This window comes from Macaca nemestrina, chromosome 3, assembly GCF_043159975.1.
Source record: "Macaca nemestrina isolate mMacNem1 chromosome 3, mMacNem.hap1, whole genome shotgun sequence".
NCBI classification, from domain to species: domain Eukaryota; kingdom Metazoa; phylum Chordata; class Mammalia; order Primates; family Cercopithecidae; genus Macaca; species Macaca nemestrina.
In genome coordinates this window covers 70,085,672-70,104,198 of record NC_092127.1, presented here as the reverse complement: position 1 = coordinate 70,104,198, position 18,527 = coordinate 70,085,672, and the positions used below count along the sequence as shown (strand labels likewise).

At 44.4% G+C, this 18,527-nt stretch overlaps 1 protein-coding gene and 1 long non-coding RNA gene across 8 annotated transcripts in view; one reads left to right on the top strand and one right to left on the bottom strand.

Moving 5' to 3' along the window:
- LOC105486177 (uncharacterized) overlaps positions 1 to 18,527 on the top strand; it is a 66,191-nt gene that overhangs the window by 31,674 nt on the left and 15,990 nt on the right. For all 5 annotated transcript variants that reach the window (XR_003019030.2, XR_011621050.1, XR_011621048.1 and 2 more), the window contains 2 exons: positions 13,550 to 13,640; positions 16,941 to 17,033. This is a non-coding gene — a long non-coding RNA (uncharacterized lncRNA). The remainder of the gene's footprint in view (positions 1 to 13,549; positions 13,641 to 16,940; positions 17,034 to 18,527) is intronic.
- The window catches only part of LOC105486179 (phosphodiesterase 5A), a 134,133-nt gene continuing 129,124 nt past the window's right edge, over positions 13,519 to 18,527 (bottom strand). For all 3 annotated transcript variants that reach the window (XM_011748900.3, XM_011748902.3, XM_011748901.2), the window contains exon 21: positions 13,519 to 17,869. In XM_011748900.3, the coding sequence (XP_011747202.2) occupies positions 17,732 to 17,869 (138 nt within the window). In that variant the 3' untranslated portion in view covers positions 13,519 to 17,731. The remainder of the gene's footprint in view (positions 17,870 to 18,527) is intronic.

Below are 18,527 nucleotides of genomic sequence, written 5' to 3'. Positions count from 1 at the left end.
TGGTTTGGAGCTTCTTCTCATGAGGTCCAACTACTGAGCTGGCTGTTGTATGAAATCCACTTTTTGTGGCATATCACAATCTGATCAAGAAATGGTTCATTGTTGTTTCATAGAATAAGAGAAGATAACACTTCAAAAGGATGATTTTTAAAATATTTGGTCAGCTCATGAGGCACCCACTTATTAAGCTTTTTCGACTTTCCAATTGGCTTCAAATGCCGGATGACCATAGAATGGTCGACATTCAATTCTTCACCAACTTCTCGTGTAGCTGTAAGAGGATCGAATTCAGTGGTTGCTCTCAATTGGTCGTTATCAACTTCTGGTGGCTGCCCACTACGCTCTTCATCTTCAAGGCTCTGGCCTCCTTTGCAAAACTTCTTGAACCACTGCGCTGTACATTAATTAGCAGTTCCTGGGCCAAATGCGTTGATGTTGTGAGTTGTCTTCCCTGCTTTAGGACCCATTTTGAACTCAAATAAGAAAGTCGCTTGAATGCTTTTTGTCTGACATCATTTCCATAGTCTAAAATAAATAAGTAATAAGTCATTAGCAAAAAAAAAAGGCAAGAAATGCCCATTAAAATGATGAATAACATAACCACATTTATTTAAGAGGGTATTCCAGTATCAAACAGCAAATTCCAAGAATGCAAAAACTGTCATTACTTTTGTACTCACCTTATAGTAATTTGCATGATTTCTTTTTTTCTTTGTTAGCCTGGCTTGATAGTTACCAATTTTGTTGATCTTTATGAAGAAACAGCTATTGTCCTATTGAGTTCTTCTGTTGATTTTCTGTTTTCAGTGCCATTGACTTGTCATCTTGTTTTTATTTCTTTTGAGTGAATTTGGCTTATATTGTTCTTTTTTTTTTTTCTTTGAGACTTAGTCTCGCTCTGTAGCCCAGGCGACCTCGCTCTGTCGCACGAGGTCAGGAGATCGAGACCATCCTGGCTAACACGGTGAAACCCCGTCTCTACTAAAAATACAAAAAATTAGCCGGGCGTGGTGGCAGGCGCCTGTATTCCCAGCTACTCGGGAGGCTGAGGCAGGAGAATAGCTTGAACCGAGGAAGTGGAAATTGCAGTGAGTCAAGATCATGCCACTGCACGCCAGCATGGGTGACAGAGCAAGGCTCTGTCTCAAGAAAAAAAAAAACATATTAGCTGGGCATGGTGGTGCATGCCTGTAATCTCAGCTATTCGGGAGGCTGAGGCAGGAGAATTGCTTGAACCGGGACCCGGGAGGCGGAGGTTGCAGTGAGCTGAGATCATGCCACTGCACTCCAGCATGGGCGAAAAGGCGAGACTCTGTCTAAAACAAAAAGAAAAAAAAATTATATATATATATATATAATATATACATATATATATGTATGTCTGTATGTATTTGAAGTATTATCCCATGAGAGCAGGTGTTCCTCATTTAAATACAGAATCTGAATGGGGGCCCATGTCACACCTGCCATTTTTTCATCTTTGCAGCTGGGCTTTTCTCCTGTGCTGGACTCTGCTGTTTCCCACAAAGTGTTCAGAGAGTCTGCTCTGAATCCTACAACCAGGAGATGAGAAGCACAGAGTGACACCAGCAGGAGAACATAAAGATGCGGTGACAGTTGTCCTCCTCCTGCAGAGTCCAGAGCAGTGCACTCCTACCGCTGGTGCCCTAGCTAAGCCTGGGGGGCAGCATGCCCGATGATAGTCTGGGAGTGCTACAGTCAGGGTCCCCACAATGGGCACCCAGCCTGTGCCCTTGCACTCTGCATGACCGTGGCCATTGCCACCTCAGAGCCCCTGGGTACAGAGCAATGCATCCTACCAGAGCTGCATGTGAGGAAGGAGCACGTGAGTCCTGGGAAAGAGCTGAGGCCCTGCAGGGGGAGGTGGCCAGGATCGAGACCAGATGCCTGTGTGGAGAATCGTCTGTGGGTGTGAGTGGCACTCTGGGGTCAGTGCCCAGGTTCTGCTGCTCCCCCTCCTCAAAGGTCAGGGCCCGAGCAGGGCCTGGCGTGTGTGTGGCACCTGAAACTGCAGGGACACCACCCAAGTGTGAGGCTGTCACGGGGACCTGAACACGGTGTCGTTTGCAGACCCCACCCATCCATTGGCCCCAAATCCTGGCCAGCTTCTGCCCAGGTGAGAGCGTGGAATTTGGAAGGTGGGTGTAAGCTGAAGCCTGTCCCCCAGTGGCTGACATACAGTGGTGACACTCTCTGTGTGGGGGAAAGAAAGAGAGATCAGACTGTTATTGTGTCTATGTAGAAAGACGAAGACATAAGAAAGTCCATTTTGGTCTGTACTAAGAAAAATTCTTCTGCCTTGAGATGCTGTTAATCTGTAACCCTAGCCCCAACCCTGTGCTCACAGAAACATGTGCTGTATTGACTCAAGGTTTAATGGATTTAGGGCTGTGCAGGATGTGCCTTAGTAAAAATGTGTTTGCAGGCAGTATGCTTGGTAAAAGTCATCGCCATTCTCCAGTCTGGAGTACCCAGGGACACAGTGCACTGCGGAAAGCCTCAGGGACCTCTGCCCAAGAAAGCCTGGGTATTGTCCAAGGTTTCTCCCCACTGAGGCAGCCTGAGATATGGCCTCGTGGGAAGGGAAAGACCTGACTGTCCCCCAGCCTGACACCTGTAAAGGGTCTGTGCTAAGGAGAATTAGTGAAAGAGGAAGGCCTTTTTGCAGTTGATATCAGAGGAAGGCATCTGTCTCCTGCTCATCCCTGGGAATGGAATGTCTCGGTGTAAAACCTGACCATACATTCTATTTACTGAGATAGGAGAAAACCGCCTTCTGGCTGGAGGTGAGACATGCTGGCGGCAATACTACTCTTTACTGCACGGAGATGTTTGTGTAAAGTCAAACATAAATCTGGCCGACGTGCACATCGAGGCACAGCACCTTTCCTTAAACTTGTTTATGACACAGAGTCCTTTGCTCACGTGTTTTCCTGCTGACCCTCTCCCCACCACTACCCTGTAGTCCTGCCACATCCCCCTTGCCGAGGTAGTAGAGATAGTGATCAATACATACTGAGGGAACTCCAGAGACCAGTGCCGGTGTGGGTCCTCCGTATGCTGAGCGCAGGTCCCCTGGGCCCACTTTTCTTCCTCTATACTTTGTCTCTGTGTCTTATTTCTTTTCTCAGTCTCTCATCTCCACCTTTCGAGAAATACCCACAGGTGTGGAGGGGCAGGCCCACTTCACTCTGATGCCGCTCTTGCCCTCACCTAGCTCTCTCATACCTGGGATTCTAAGGGGTCTGCCCCAGGGTTGCATGTCCACTGCCAATCAGAGAGGAGCACGTCAATGCCTCCTGGATGTGGGGCTACCGGTGGTCAAGGCCTGGCAGTATGTGGAGGGTCTTCTCAGAGGGGCCATGGGGCCAGGGAATGGGACGGGGCACTAACTCTACCCTGCACAGGAACCGCAGCCCCCAGCCAAGCCGGCCCAAGTATTCCAGGTGCTGTCCACCCTGCATGCACACTGCCAGGCTCCAGGTGGCCTGGCAGAGAGGGATGGCCTGGTGGGCAGCTGAGAAGCCAGAATGAAGGGGACATGCACTGCCATCCGCAGTCTGGCAGCCATGAGCAGGGAGGCTGTTGCCTGGTGAGTGAGGGGGATTGGGGAAGAGCAGGCAGCCCAGTGGGCCTGATTTACTAGTGAATGAACTGTGGGCAGAGCCGCTCCTGGCTGAGGACTGGGGTTGGGGCAGTCTGTTTGGATCTCCTGGGCTCCAGGCTGCCAGCTGCCTGCCCAGGGTCTGAATGTCCTACTGTGACCTGTTTCCTCACCTGGCCCAGAGGATAGATAGGGAAGGCTTGTTTTGAGGATTAGGCAAGGTAATTCCAGTAAGCCCTCATTAGCTTGCCTATCCTCCAGGTCTTTTTGATTTCTTTTTTCTCTTCTTTGTTATGAAACTCTGGAGAATTATCCTCCAGCATGTCTTCAGCTGGGGAGGTGGAAAGCCTGGACCATGCCCTTGGCTTCAGGGCCCCTTCTGGGTGCCCCCTCCTCCTGGGGTTTTTAAAAGCATTTACTTAGCAACATGCCCTGTAGCTGAGAGAGCTGCAGAGAACCTCCTGCGTGTCCAAACCAGAACACTTTGTTCCCTGACCCCAGGCCCTCATCACACCCCAAAGCCCAAATCCTTTCAGGTGGCCAACTTCAGACAAGAGTCTGAACTCAATGCTTGTTTTCTGGGGTCTACACAGGCCCGTATGATGAGGCTACCTCCATTCTACCCTTGTGCCTCCCCCAATCCATTAGGGGCCTCAACTCCAGTGATCCCTAACAGGGAACAAGGTTCCCCAGGCAGGGAATGCAGCCCTCCCCAGGATGCTGGCCTGGCCATGTCCCAGTGGACATCAGTCCTGGAGCAAGAGGTCCAAGGCAGGGAGTTCCATCCCCCATTTCACCAGGTGTGGTGACCTTTCTGGGTTCCTAGCCTTCAAGATGGGATTTTTACACTGTGCCACAGTGGGGGAAAGCGAGGCACAGGGCCGGTGAGTGGGAAAGAAAGAAAACCTCTGCGACTAGGAAACGTGTCCCTTGCCCAGCACAGCCGCTCCAGGATAGCACCCTTTGGGATGTACCGCTGAGCTATTCTTGGCACGTGGCATGGCACTGTGGTGGAGGTCAGCAGCTTGTGGAGTTGGGGGTGGGGGTGCTGGCAGGAGCAGGTAATTCTGGACCCACCATGGGGAGGAAGGGGACATTGCCCCTTTCCCCACACCTTGGACACAGCAGGAATTTTCTTCTTTGATGTGTGTAGGCACCAATGCCTATGTGGGTGTGAGTGTGTCCTCCCCTTTTGTTGATGAAGAACCTTCCTGCAGCCGTTGGGGTGGGTATGGGCGCCACGTGTGCCTGGCAGCAGGGTGGGGCCTGCGGAGGCTTGGCTACTATATGTCCCGCTGCCACCTCCCCAGGGGAAGCAGACCCTGTGCCCTTAGTGCCCCTCATACCCAGTCCCTCACATTCGTCACTTGGCATCCCCCTGCTTGATTCTCCCAACTCAGCCCCTGCCAGGTTTCTCCAGGCCCTGTGGACCCTGGGATGGGATCAAAGGAGGCAGCAACTGTGCTGCCTGCCTCTGCCTGAAGTCAGGGATCCCTGGCCGCTACTGGCATCTGGTGGGCAGGGCAGGTGGGGAGGTCAGGAGTCAGCTTTTCCACTCCCCAGCCTGCACTGGCTAAGTCACCATGTGTAACTGGCCTGGAGGCTGATCTGTGTCCTCCACAGTCCCTTGATGCATTGTACTGAAGCCAATCCTTGTGTGAATGACATGACCTGTTGTTACCGCCCAGATCAAACCAGAACCAAAGGACTGTTGCGCTTGGGCCCAGAGCCTGGGGCTGAGGCTGCCATGACCACCCTGTTCTCTTCCTTCTGGGGTCCCCAGGAAGCTCCCAGGACTGAATGATCCCCACAAAACACAGTGGCCAGGATGGGAGGGCTGGAGGTCAACTCCCCCCGCCCCTGCCACCACAACCAAGAGGCCCCCATGGAGGTTGGCTCTAAGCCGTGGGTCCCTGTGGGATGCGGGCTCCCACGGATACTTCAGGGGATGAGCATGGGTCTTCCTGGCTGACAGGAGGCTGGTGGGCACTGGGTGTGTGGGGCCTGTGTAGGTGGGTTGGACAGCACTGGGCCTAGCCAGGGAGCCAGGGACTGGTGTGGCCAAAGTGGGCAGCAATATGTTGCCTGAACCAAAACTACAGTGCAACCAGCCCAGCTGGTAGGGAGAAGGAGGTCTGCCTAGCAGGACCATCCACCCCTGTCCTAGCCCCAAGCCCAGACTGCCTGCCTGTACTGGACATTGCCTGGTCCAGGAGGCCTGGGCATGATGGTCAGGTGGTGTGTCCCTGGGTTCCAAGCCTTGGTGGTCCCTTGGGAGCTGAGCATCCTCTGGGCAGGAGGAGGGCCCACGGTCCACTGTTTGCATCTGTCCCTGGGGGTGTGCCCCCACCCCAGCTTCTCAGCCCGCACAGGGACGTGGCCAGGGCTCCTCACCTGCTCTGTGGCTCCAGCTGTGATCAGCTCACTGGGTGACTCTGACAGCTTCCTCCCCAAAGCTTGGGTCCTCCTCTGTGGGAATGGGGTGTCCCAGGTCCCCTGCAGGCAGGAACCCACCCCCAGCTCCTCTGGTGAGCCCTCCTGGGCTTTCTTACCTACTGGCTCGTGAGACCCGGTTGACCAAACTTGGTGACCTATTTTTATTTTGGCCTTTTTCTTAGTGTGTGTTTTCTGTAACTACTGCTGTGTAGAGCTTCTGTGAGTTTTAGATAGAGAATCTTGCCCACCCAGAGGTCTGTCCCCCCCACCCAGAGAGCCTCCACTTCGGCCCCCCTGGCTGGTCCTGCCTGTGCTCCGCTTGGTGTGAATGTTGAGTGTGATCGACCCACATGGCTGCTTGACCCTGCATCTCCTTCCTTCTTGTTGCTGAGGCCAGTTCTGTTCTCTCTTTCCCCACCTGAACTGCACTTGAAGCCAAGACGAAGGATGAGAAGTGGTTGCTAAGAAGGACCCTCCTGCAGCGAATCCGCTGTGAGGAGGCTGCGCTGGCCCAGCCTGTCATTTCCTTCTCTAAGCTCGTTCCAGAGGTCGGCAAGGGGCAGCCTGTCCCTGCCTGCTCCTGTGGCCTGTGAATCAAGAATGGATTTTACATTTCCAAATGTAAAATTTTACATTTCCAAATTGAACAAATAAATAACACTTCATGACACTGAGAAGTTTCCCTGTCCATAAGTAAAGTTTTATGGGGGTGCAGTCATGCCCATCTCTTCACAGGCCACCTGCAGAAGGCTGCTGTCCTGCAGCCATGGCAGAGTTGCATCCTTGAGGCAAAGATCAGTTGGCAAAGCTTGAAATACTGACTCCTGGCTCTTTAGGGAAACAGTTTCCAGTCCTTGGTTTAAGGGCTGTGTGGCAGGACCCCAGGATCTTGGTCAGATTTTTCCTCACTCAGGGTCTGCTGTGGCCTTCGCTGGTATGTCTGCAAAGTCTGCGTGCTATGGTGCCTCTCATGGGGGCGTTGAGCTCTGCCGTGCTAGATTTCAGGGTGTCTGCCTCATGGTCATTTGTCTCACCAACAGAGACCCTGTGGCCAGATTCAAACTAGCAGGAACAGTTGGTCTTTGGCAGCAGGGATACCTTAGAGCTGAGCTGCCACCCACCCTGAGGTGGTCCCATGACACCCACTGTCTGGGTCAAGGTTGGGGCAGGGCTGGTGTCCTGAACTGCCCTGCGATGTGGATCGTAATAGCCGGGGAGGAGGGGGGTTGCTGTTACTCCCCATATCATGGGGGGTGCCTCACCCCCCTGCGATGTGGATCGTAATAGCCAGTTACTCCCCCCTGCAGTGTGTGTCCATTATTAGCAGTCTCTTTTGTTCAGGATATTAGGAACAATTTCATAGGTTGTGTGTACACAGCCTGCGATAGCAGAACGAATACCATCCTCTGCACCTCTGGATATTAGGAACCATATCACACAATGGGTGTATACTTTTTGTGAGATTTGGGGTAATGTCCTCCTGTGTTTCCCCGAATATTCGGAGAAATATCACAGGGCAGCTGTACACCCACTACTCTCTTGGTAGGAACATCATACTTTACCTACTGGAAATTAGGAGCAATATCACAGACTGGGTGTCAAACCACCATCATATTGGAAGTGATATCATGCTCTCCCCGCACAAGTTATGAGGAACAATATCACAGGGGGGTGTGTACCTTCTCCGGTAGTGGGAGTAGTATCATCATCTCTTCCTTTAGATGACAGGAACAATGTCACAGGGTGGGTGTACACCCGGTGTGTCTTTGGAAGCAATGTCATTCTCTCTTCTTCTAGGTTTTATGATTCATATCACAGGCGGGGTGTACACCCCTTGTTATATTGGATGGAATCTTGTCCTCTTTCAACCTGTATCTTTAGAACAATATCCCATGGGGCTGTCCATCCCTTCAATATTGGTACTAATACCATCTTCTCCTTTCCTGGATATAAGAAATAATATCACAGGAGGGGTGTACACCCCTTGCAATATTGGTAGTAAGATCACCTCTCCCCTGTGGTTATTAAGGACAAAATCCCAGGGTGGCTGTACGATTACTACTTTATTGGGAGTAATATCACGCACTCGCCCATGGATATCAGGAACCATATCAATGAAGAGGTGTACACCCCCTTCGATATTATCAGCCATGTCATCTTCTTCCCGCCTGGATATTAGGAACGATACCCTGGGGTTGGGGGCGGTGTACACCCACTGAGATATCAAAAGTAAAACCAGCCTCTTTCCCGCTGGATATTAGGAACTGTATCACAGGTGTGTGTGCACCTTCTGGGATATTGAGAGTACTATCAGCCTCCACCCCGCTGCATATTAGGAACAATATACGGGGGGAAGGGTGGTTACACCCCCTGAGATATTGAGAGCAATATTCTCTTTCCCCTGTACATTAGGAACTACATCACAGGGGTCTGTACGCCTTCTGTGATATTAGGATTAATGTTATCCTCTCCCCCACTGAATGTCAAAAACAATATCACAGAAGGGTGCACACCCCATGTGATATGGCCAGTTATATCATCGTCTCTACCTTTGGATACTAGGAACAACATCACAGAGGGTGTGTACACTCTCCTGGGATATTGGGCATAATGTTATCCTCTCTTCCCCTGGATATTAGGAACGATATCCCTGGTGGTGGGAGGTGGAGTACATTAAGAACAATTTCACTGGGTGGGTGTACACCCCCTGCGATATTGGGTGTAGTATCATCCTCTCTTCCTACGATATTAAGAACAGTATCACAGGAGGGTTGTACAGCCACAGTCCCTGTGTTATTGGGAGCAATAGCATCTTCTCCCCCTCTCGATATAAGGAACAATATCCCAGGGTGGGTGTACATCCCCTGTTATATTGGACATAATGCCGTTGTCTGCCAACGTGGATATTGGGCATAGTGTCACAGCGGGGTGTACACCTTCTTCGATATTGGGAGTAATATCATCCTCTCCTCTCAGGATTGTAGGCAAAATATCGAAGGGGTTTTACAAGTCGTGCAGTATGGGCAGTAATATCATCCTCTCCCCACCTAGATGTTAGGAACTATATCACAGGCGGCTGTACACTTCTTGCTGCAATATTGGGAGTCATATCATCCTCTCCCATCATGGATATTAAGAACAATATTACAAAGGAGGTGTACACCCCCTGTGATATTGAGAGTAATATTATGTTCTCCCCTTTGGGATATTAGGAACAATATCACAGGAGGTGTGTACAACCCCTGCGATATTGGGAGTAATATCATCCTCTCCCCCTGAAAGTAAGAAACAATATCACAGGAGAATGTGCACCCCCTGTGATATTGGGAGTCATATCATTTTCTCTCCCTCTGGATACTCGGAACAATATCACAGTGGGTGTGTACACCCCCTGCGATATTGCCACTAGTATCATCGTCTCCATCCCAGGATATAGGGAACAATATCACAAGGGGGTGTACACCCCCTGCTCTATTGGGAGTGATATTGTCCTCTCCGTCCCTGGATATTAGGAACAATATCTCTAGGGAGTGTACACCTCCTGCAATATTGAGACTAATATCATCCTCTCGCCCCCTGGATTTTAGGAACCATATCACAGGAGTGGTGTCCCTTGCAAAATCGAAAGAAATATCCTCTCCACCTTTGGATGTTAGGGACAATATCACGGGGGAGGTCTACGCCCCCTGCGATATTGGGAGTCATATCATCCTCTCCCACCCGGGATATAAGGAACAAGATGACCGAAGGGATGTACACCCACTGCGATAGTTTCAATAATGTCATCCTCTATCCCCTGGCTAGGAATAACATCATAGAGGGGTGTACACTTTCTTCAATATTGGGAGTAATATCCTTTCCCCGCCGGATATCAGGAACAAGTCTATTATTAATATTAATAAATATAAAAATTAATAGTAATCATTGATATTAATAATCACAATAAAGATAGTAAAAATTAATACTGGTTAACAATGTTAACGATTAGTATTAATAACAGTAATACCACTATTAATAATAAAATGATATCAGTAATGTTACTTAAATCAATACTAAGTGATGTTGGTACTAAAATAATAATATTAAGAACTAATAATATTGTTAAATGACATTAATAATAATTTTAAGCGTGCATAATCATATATTTAAAATAATTATCCATAATTAATAATAGTATCCTATTAATAGTATCATTGATAATTATTAAAATTGATCATTGATGTTTAATAATTAATCATATTATTACTCCTAATACCACAGGGGGTGTACAGCTACCTGTGATGTTGTTCCCAATATCCAGGGATGGAGAGCATGATTTTAGTTTTAATATCGCAGTAGGGGTACACTCACCCTGTGACACTGATCCTAATATCTAGGAGGGTAGAGTATGACATGACTCCCAACATAGCAATGAATGGACAGCCACCCGGTGATACTGCTCCTAATATTCATGGAAGAAGCATATGATATCACTCCCAATATCGCAGGGAGGGTACAGCTCTTCTGTGATATTGTTCCTAGTATCCGGAGGGGGAGAGGATGATAATAATTCCAGTATCGCAGGCTGTGTTCACCCGCCCTGTGATATTGTTATTAATATCCTGGAAGGAAGAGGATGATATTACTCCCCGTAGAGCAGGAGGCATACACCCAGCTTGGGATATTGTTCCTAATATCCATGGAGGGGAGAGGCTGATATTACTCCCAATATGGCAGGGGGTGTACATCCACCCTGTGATATTCTTAATATTCCAAGGCCGAGAGGTTGATATTACTCCCAGTATCGCAGACACTGTACACCCCCGTGTGATACTCTTCCTGATATCCGGAAGGGGAGAAGATGGTATTAATCCCCATATCGCAGGAGGTGAACACTCACTCTGTGATATCTTTCCTAATATGCAGGGGGAGAGAGGATAATATTATTCCCAATATTGTAGAAGATGTACATGCCCCCCCTGTGATATTGTCCTTAATATTCCAAGGCACAGAAGATGATGTTACTCCCAATATCGCAGAAAGTGTTTACCCCCCAGTGATGTTGTTCCCATGATCCAGGGGAAGGGGATGATATTACTTTCAATATCGCAGGGGGTGTACATGCCCCTGGTGATACTGTTCCTAATTTCCACCTGGGAGAGGATGATATTACTCCCAGTATCGCAAGGGTTATAAACACTCCTATATTGTTCCTAATATCCAGGCGGGGAGAGGATGATATTCCTCCCTATATTGCAGAGGGTGTACACCCGTCTTTGATACTGTTCGTAATGTCTAGAGGGGGAGATGATATTACTCACAAAATCGTAAACACGCTGTGTGTCCACCGTGGATCCTAATATCCAGGGAGGGATATTACTCCCCAAGTCGTGGGGGGTGTCCACCCCGCCTGTCACATTGTTTCTTATACCCAGGGAGGAGAGGATGATATCGCTACCAATATCGAAGAAGTGTACACGCCTCCTGTGATATGGTTCCTAATATCCACGTTGGGAGAGGATGATATTACTCTCAATATCACAGGGGTTGTCCATCCCGCCTGTGATATTGTTCCTACTATCCAGAAAAAGAGAGAATGATATTACTCCCAATAGTGCAGGGGTTGTCCTCCACCCGCCATGTGATATTGTTCTCAAGAGCTAAAGGAAGAGAAAATAATATTCTTCTTTGTACTGCAGGGAGTGTATACCCAACTGTGATATTGTGAGGCACCCCCCGCGATATGGGGAGTAATAGCCACCCCCTCTCCCCCCTGGCTATTACGATCCATGGTGGACTCAGCCTGTTTACGATAGTATAATATCATCTGCCCCTCTGGAAATTATGAACTCTTTCACAGACGGGTGTACACCCTCAGTGTGTACACCCTCAGAGGGTGTACACCTGTCTGTATTGGGAGTAATATCATCCTCTTCCTCCCTGAATATTAAGAATAGTATCCCAGGAGTGTTTCTACTCCCTGCGATATTGGGTGTCATAGCCTCCTCTCCCACGTGGAAATTAGAAACAATATAACTGGAGGTGTGTACGCCTTCTGTGATATTTAAAGTAATATCATCCTCTTCCCTCCAGGATTATGGGAACAATATCCCTGGGGGGTGTACACTTTGTGCCATATATGTAGTAATACACCCTCCGCCTTGGAACATTATGAAAGACCATCTCACACGGGGGTGTACAACCCTTGCTGCGATATTGGGAATGAGATTATCCTCTTTCGCCCCTGCATATTTGGAAAAATGTCAGAGTGAGTGTACCCCTCCTGTGATATGGGGATGAATATCCTCCTCTTCCTTTCTGGATATTAGAAATAATATCACACGGGGGTTTGCACTTTCTTCGATATCTGGAGTCATGTCATCCTCTCCTGTTTTAAATGGCAAGAACAATATCTCGGGGGGATGTACACCCCTTGCCATATTGGGAGTAATATTACGCTCTCCCCCCCTTGATATTAGGAACAAAATCCCAGCGTGGGTGTACAGCTCCTACTGTATGGAAAGTCATACCGTCCTCTCCCTTCCTGGATTTTAGGAACAATATCACAGGGCCGGTGTACACAGCCTGCGATTTTTTAGCCACTAAAAATCTTTAAAAAAAAAGTTTTATTACTTTTTTATGGTCAGGAAGGAAGATTACTTCTTTAAATATAACTAAAGCTCTGGCACTCTCTAGTGGTTAGAGAATCTAAAATATTGTTCTACATGAGCTTATACTTTACTTCTTCCTTTAGTTTTATGAATTAGACATAACCTAGGTACACTGCCCCACATGAAGAAGGCTTGTCTAGTGGCAAAATAATGAAATCAGAAATTCTGCATTTACTGATGCTTTCATACCTCTAGACTAGAAGCACTGAGATACAGTGTTGTTGGATTCTGTGAAGGCATTTTCTTAGCTATTACCAGATGAACTAAATTAAGAAATGTTAACTGTAAAAACTCAGACAAACCAAACCTGCTGGGTGAGGGAATTCCTGTCTCTAATGCTTCCAGATAGCCCATTTGACTTATAAGAGTAGATTTGAGACCTTTATAAATTTAAATTCAAAAAGAGAACTAAGGAATAGACCCTTGATTTGCAACTAGACAGATCTGGGCTCAAATCCAGCTCATGCCATTTGGTCAAGTATTCAGCTCCAAGCCTCAGCTCCTCATGTAGCATCAGGCTGGTGATAATCACCCTCCAAAGAGTCATTATTGACTTGAAGTGAGAAGGAGATGGAAAACATAGCCCCCAAACTGGCAGCAAAGAGTATTAATAAAAGGAAGACTATTACTGAGAAGAGTCTAGGTTAAGGAAAGGATTACTTTTCTTCAGCTAATAGGATCACAGGTTAGCTTGATTAAAGTCTCTCAAACTATTGGGCCCATTCTCCCTGCCTAAAATCCAAACTCCCCTATTAATTCCCCACACTTAAAATTCAGAGTCCCCTAATAATCACACAGTATTCATACTGACTTGTTCACTCTTTTTATTTTTACAAAGCATGGCAAAATGAGGAAACCACTGACAGGTGAAGAATCTGTACAACGGAAAACCACCTTGACCATCTCATGATTTTATACAAGAATCGGAGGTAAGTTGTTCCTTTAAAGTGATTTTGTCATAAAAGAGTCATGTGAAATAACTCTCATGATGGAGGAAAGGAAAGAAATGAAATCAACATTCATGGTTATTTAAAATGACTTAAAAGCTAAGCATAATATACATAGTAACTCCTTTTCCGAGTATAAAAATAGTGCCAGAAACTATATTTGTTCAAATATATTGAAAAGGTATAAGAATACAAATAGATATTAACAGTGGCTAGTGATGCCTCATAAGGTTTTCTTTTCTTAAACTGTAATATAAATTTATATGTTCAACTATTTACATTGCTTTCAACAACATTCATTAAGATATGTTTACACAGGCTTTTAGTAAGTATATGGAATGGTAAAGTGAGCTTTAATACTTTCTTCTTTGCTCTCTGTAGCAGAGCAGAAGGGGTCCAAAACCATGCACAATTTAACAGTCCTGAAGAACTGTGTAATCTTTACCTGGCTAGCATATGGAAAAAATAAACTATATACAAGAATACAAAACTCCTAAAGTGTTCTTCAACTATCAACCGGTTAACTAATTCATACTTGCAAGAAGACAGGATGTTTGTTCACTGGTAGATTCTTAGTAAGTTTCAGGTAAAGAAGGTACATAAAATATATGTTATTGATGAAAATGGAAGTGATGCAGTATACCCCATGTTCTCAGGTTAAATCGGCAGTATCAGAAGCTAAGTCTCTTCTCCAGGACCTCCTTCAGGGACTGTGAGCTCCTTGAGGTCACTGCTCTGTCTCCACAGCTGAGCACAGTACCTAACATGTGGCAGGACTCAATAAAAGGCGGGTCAATGTATTTCTGACACAAAACAATTAAATTGTGCCACCTTATTTTGACTACAGTTATTCATAAGAGAGGATAATGATGACTTTTTTATCCTCTCATTTTAAATCAATCTTGTAAACAAAAGACAATTGCCTGTGATAGCCTGTTAAGTTTTAGGAGTACAATCTGGTGAAAAACACAGAAAAAAAACTGTAAATCAAATTGGAACAGGTCTAGTATTTGTTTGCTATGCTGAAAATAAAGGCACTTCACTGCTAGGCAAGAATATATCTGTGACTGAACAGTTTTCTCCAAGAATCCAATATTTCCAGTATATTTTCATATACTTTCTTATCTCTAATACTCCTATTAAATGAAACTATTCTTCAAAATTAAAAGACAGTGATGACAACATCATCATCCTGGGTTTGTACCTTGAAGCAATGTACTCAATGAGTTCTAAATCTCACATTCACTAGTGATCTGCAAGTGAAGCTGAATAAATATATTCTCTTTGTTCAGTCTTGGAAACTCAACATTAGAAATGACACATGGGAATAGATCACCTTCTCTCTACACTAATATCCCATTTCTGACAGTGGTCTCCACCGCCCATTGGGCTTATAAAGTAGCTGCCTTCTGTGACAATTTGCTTTGAAGACAAAGGCTTTGCTCAAACATAACTCCTTTAAAAAAAGCATAACTTGTTTAGGCACACAGAGGTTAAGTGACTTACATAAATCCTCCCAGGATTGTGATTGGCACAGTCTAATCTACTGAAAAACATAAGGCCAGGCAATTACATAGATATTTTTTAACAAGTTAGTAAAATAGTGGGGTCTTTTCTGGCTAAAAATTGAAATTAAATGGTATCATGTTACTCTCTTATAAGTAAACAAACAAAAAATCTAAAACAAGTACTTCTTGCTAGTTATGGGTAATGTAAATATAGAGTAAGGTGAAGGAGGACTATATGTATATATTTCCAACTTGAGAAGATACTGGAAAGGAAATTAAAAATTATTTGAACCAATTAACCAGCCCTAAAGAAGTATTCTTCTTTGTATGAACTGAAATATCCAACAATAAAATAAAATAGGCATTGCCCAGCTTCCTTTAATGTCTAAACTAGTAAAGTAAAATAAACATTATTCAAAGGCAGACCAAACCATTTCTAATCTAAATATATCTTCTTGCATATTAAAATGACACACATACAAAGCCTCTAAACATGATCTACTATGTCTTTAAAAAATTTCTCAGTGACACATACTAGAGGGGACCAAACAAACTACTAAAGTATAAGTACATATTTTAGCATAACTGCTAAATCACAATGTAATAAAAAGGTTTATTAAAGATTGCTATTCTTTAAGCAATTTTTCTATACTAAGGATTTATGTATGCATGCATAAGTATACACATGTATGTATATATAGCTATTATTTTAGTGATAGTCTGTGTATTTTACATACCAGTGCCACCAAGGGGCAACCTTATAAATTTTATGTGTATGGCAAAAAAATAAAATATCCTGAAAATACAAGTATACAATACATATAGCATTAAACAGTTGGTAACTTCCTAGGTTAACTTTTACCAAATACAAAATAACGGCAATACAATGGGGTTTGCTTCTATTTTTTGTGTTTTTTTTAACCAGAATGATAAAAATAAAACTGCATTATGTCAAGATATATATACACACTCAGAATTTTAAAAACTTAAGGAACATATTGAATTTTAGGCAAAATTTAGGGGAATTGGGACACAGATGGAAAACACATTTTGGCGAAAGGTCCTTGAGAATGCTGCATTACCATGTCCTTAAGAAATTTTCTATCCAAATTAGTGATAGAAACTCAGAACAAATATCTTTTTTTGTGGGTTGGAGGTAGAAATGAACAAATCAAGCAAATCTCTCCTTTCTACTTTCCCCAAATCCAAACATTCCTGCATATTTGAAATAAATTTTCCCTTCCTAGACCAGTTGCTTAATTCGTTATCTATTTCTCCAATATTGAATAAATGTGTATTTAGGGGCACACATGTAGAATATTAATCTACTTAAATGGGCTCAAATTCTAAGAAAATGTTAACTATACTAAATGTTATGGGAAGAAAATACCATTGAATATGAATTAAGGGCCAGTGTTTAGCATTCACATCCAGAATTCTCTGGATCTCAGTTGACTTGTCCTATACATCAAAATATGGCAATTTTTCAATCACAATACTGCTAAATGTTATTCAGGCATAAAGTTTCTTACCCACTGTTCCTCAAATTCATTTTTGACCCTAGTATTGGCAATAGCCCTTTGCTATTTATATAATTAAAACTTTTCTTTAAATTTCAATTGACAGGAAAAAGAGTCATTTTGTACTCTCTTATCTATAGTCACGTCTCACTTCAGGTCAATGCTCCAATTGTCACTTTTATTTTGAAAAGAAAGCTCAGAAGGAAAAAAAAAAACTCTTAGATCTTCTAACAGAACATTTTCTTCACTGACAGACATCCAAGGCCATTCCATTTCTAGATCACACTTATCCCTCAATCAAGTCAGTGACTGGATCATCTCCTAAGGTTTCACCTGCTTTGCATCAGGTAGGTGAGATGAAAGTGATTTTATGGGTAGCCTTTAGAAAAATGTACTGTACTGAAATGACAAAGTTCTCTCTGGTCTGTTCTCTCACAAAACAGCCAAGTCAATTAAATAATGTTTTCTTTACAATACAGTTTCATAGTACTTTCCGTTTGTTTCAGAGTGCCTTAACTTTTTAAAAAAGACATTGTTGACAAATACAATTATTCCTCCTTAAAATCCACTCAGCCACCATTTTTCACTATCCTGTAAAGCCTTTAAATGTCACAGAATGTATGTTAATTTGCTCCTAACCTACTTTTGAAAAAGGAAAGATTCCAAACAGTCTTGAAAAAATGGTAATTCAGAAAACACAAAAACCAATTATTTAAAATAGTCCCCAAGCAAAAAAACCTCAGTGCAAGAATACTGCTTACACTTTGCAGTACACGAAATATCACAATCAATGCTTTTATCAATGTGCTAACAGTGGATGTTGTTGATCCTTTCAGTTCAGTAGCATAAAACAAATATACAAAAAATATGTAATAGTCCTCTAAAAACATTCATGCTACACTCTCAAAAGTTGTGCAAAAATAAAAATACAGCAGTGGCAAAGTATATACCAAATACAGACACTATCCAGACAGTGTGTAAGAAACTAGGCATATTGCAGAACACACCGTCTCTGTAAACTTCAGCTCTGCATGAAATAGGCCCCTCAGTTCCGCTTGGCCTGGCCGCTTTCCCGATTAATCAGCATCTTCTCCTGCTGTTCTGCAAGGGCCTGCCATTTCTGCCTGTTCTTTCTGCAGCCATCTAGCAAAGGGAAACAATCCTCTGACACGTGGGTCAGGGCCTAAAGAAAAAAAACAAAGCAAACAGCTAGAGGGAAGCCAGGAAATAAGCCCTCTCCCACAGGCCTGTTACAAAGGGCCACTCATTTCATGAGCAGACTCACTGCTGAAATTTTCACAAGCTGTGTGAGCACATACACAGATCATTTACACATGATTCTTCTAAAACACTACAGATAAGGAGTACATGCTGAGAGACAGAGCAAACACACATTCCAAAATAACATTACTGTGCTAGGGAGGCAGATCTGTGTGGAATCCACTTTTAGGGGAAAAAAGCCATTTTGTTTCTATGTAGTACAGTTGGCTCTCCCTAAGTGTGACTGCATCAGGAGCTGCTTAGTTTTTGTGTTTTTCTAGGGAATGGTTTCATACAATGTACTTAAATAGGCTTTTATCCAGGATTATATTATAATAAAGATTCATAATTCGGTATGGCATTATTGTGTACCAATTATAGTGCCATAAATATTTAGCCACAAGAATGTTCATTTCAGATTTCTTCCTAATAGTGAAACACTTAAAATTACAAATACTCAACAATAGGTTGTCACTGGAAAATCCCCCACAGAATAAAAAAAAAAAGAACCCTCACAGAAACACATTTGATACGTAAAATATGGATATAATGACATTATGGATTGCAAAAGGCAATTACTG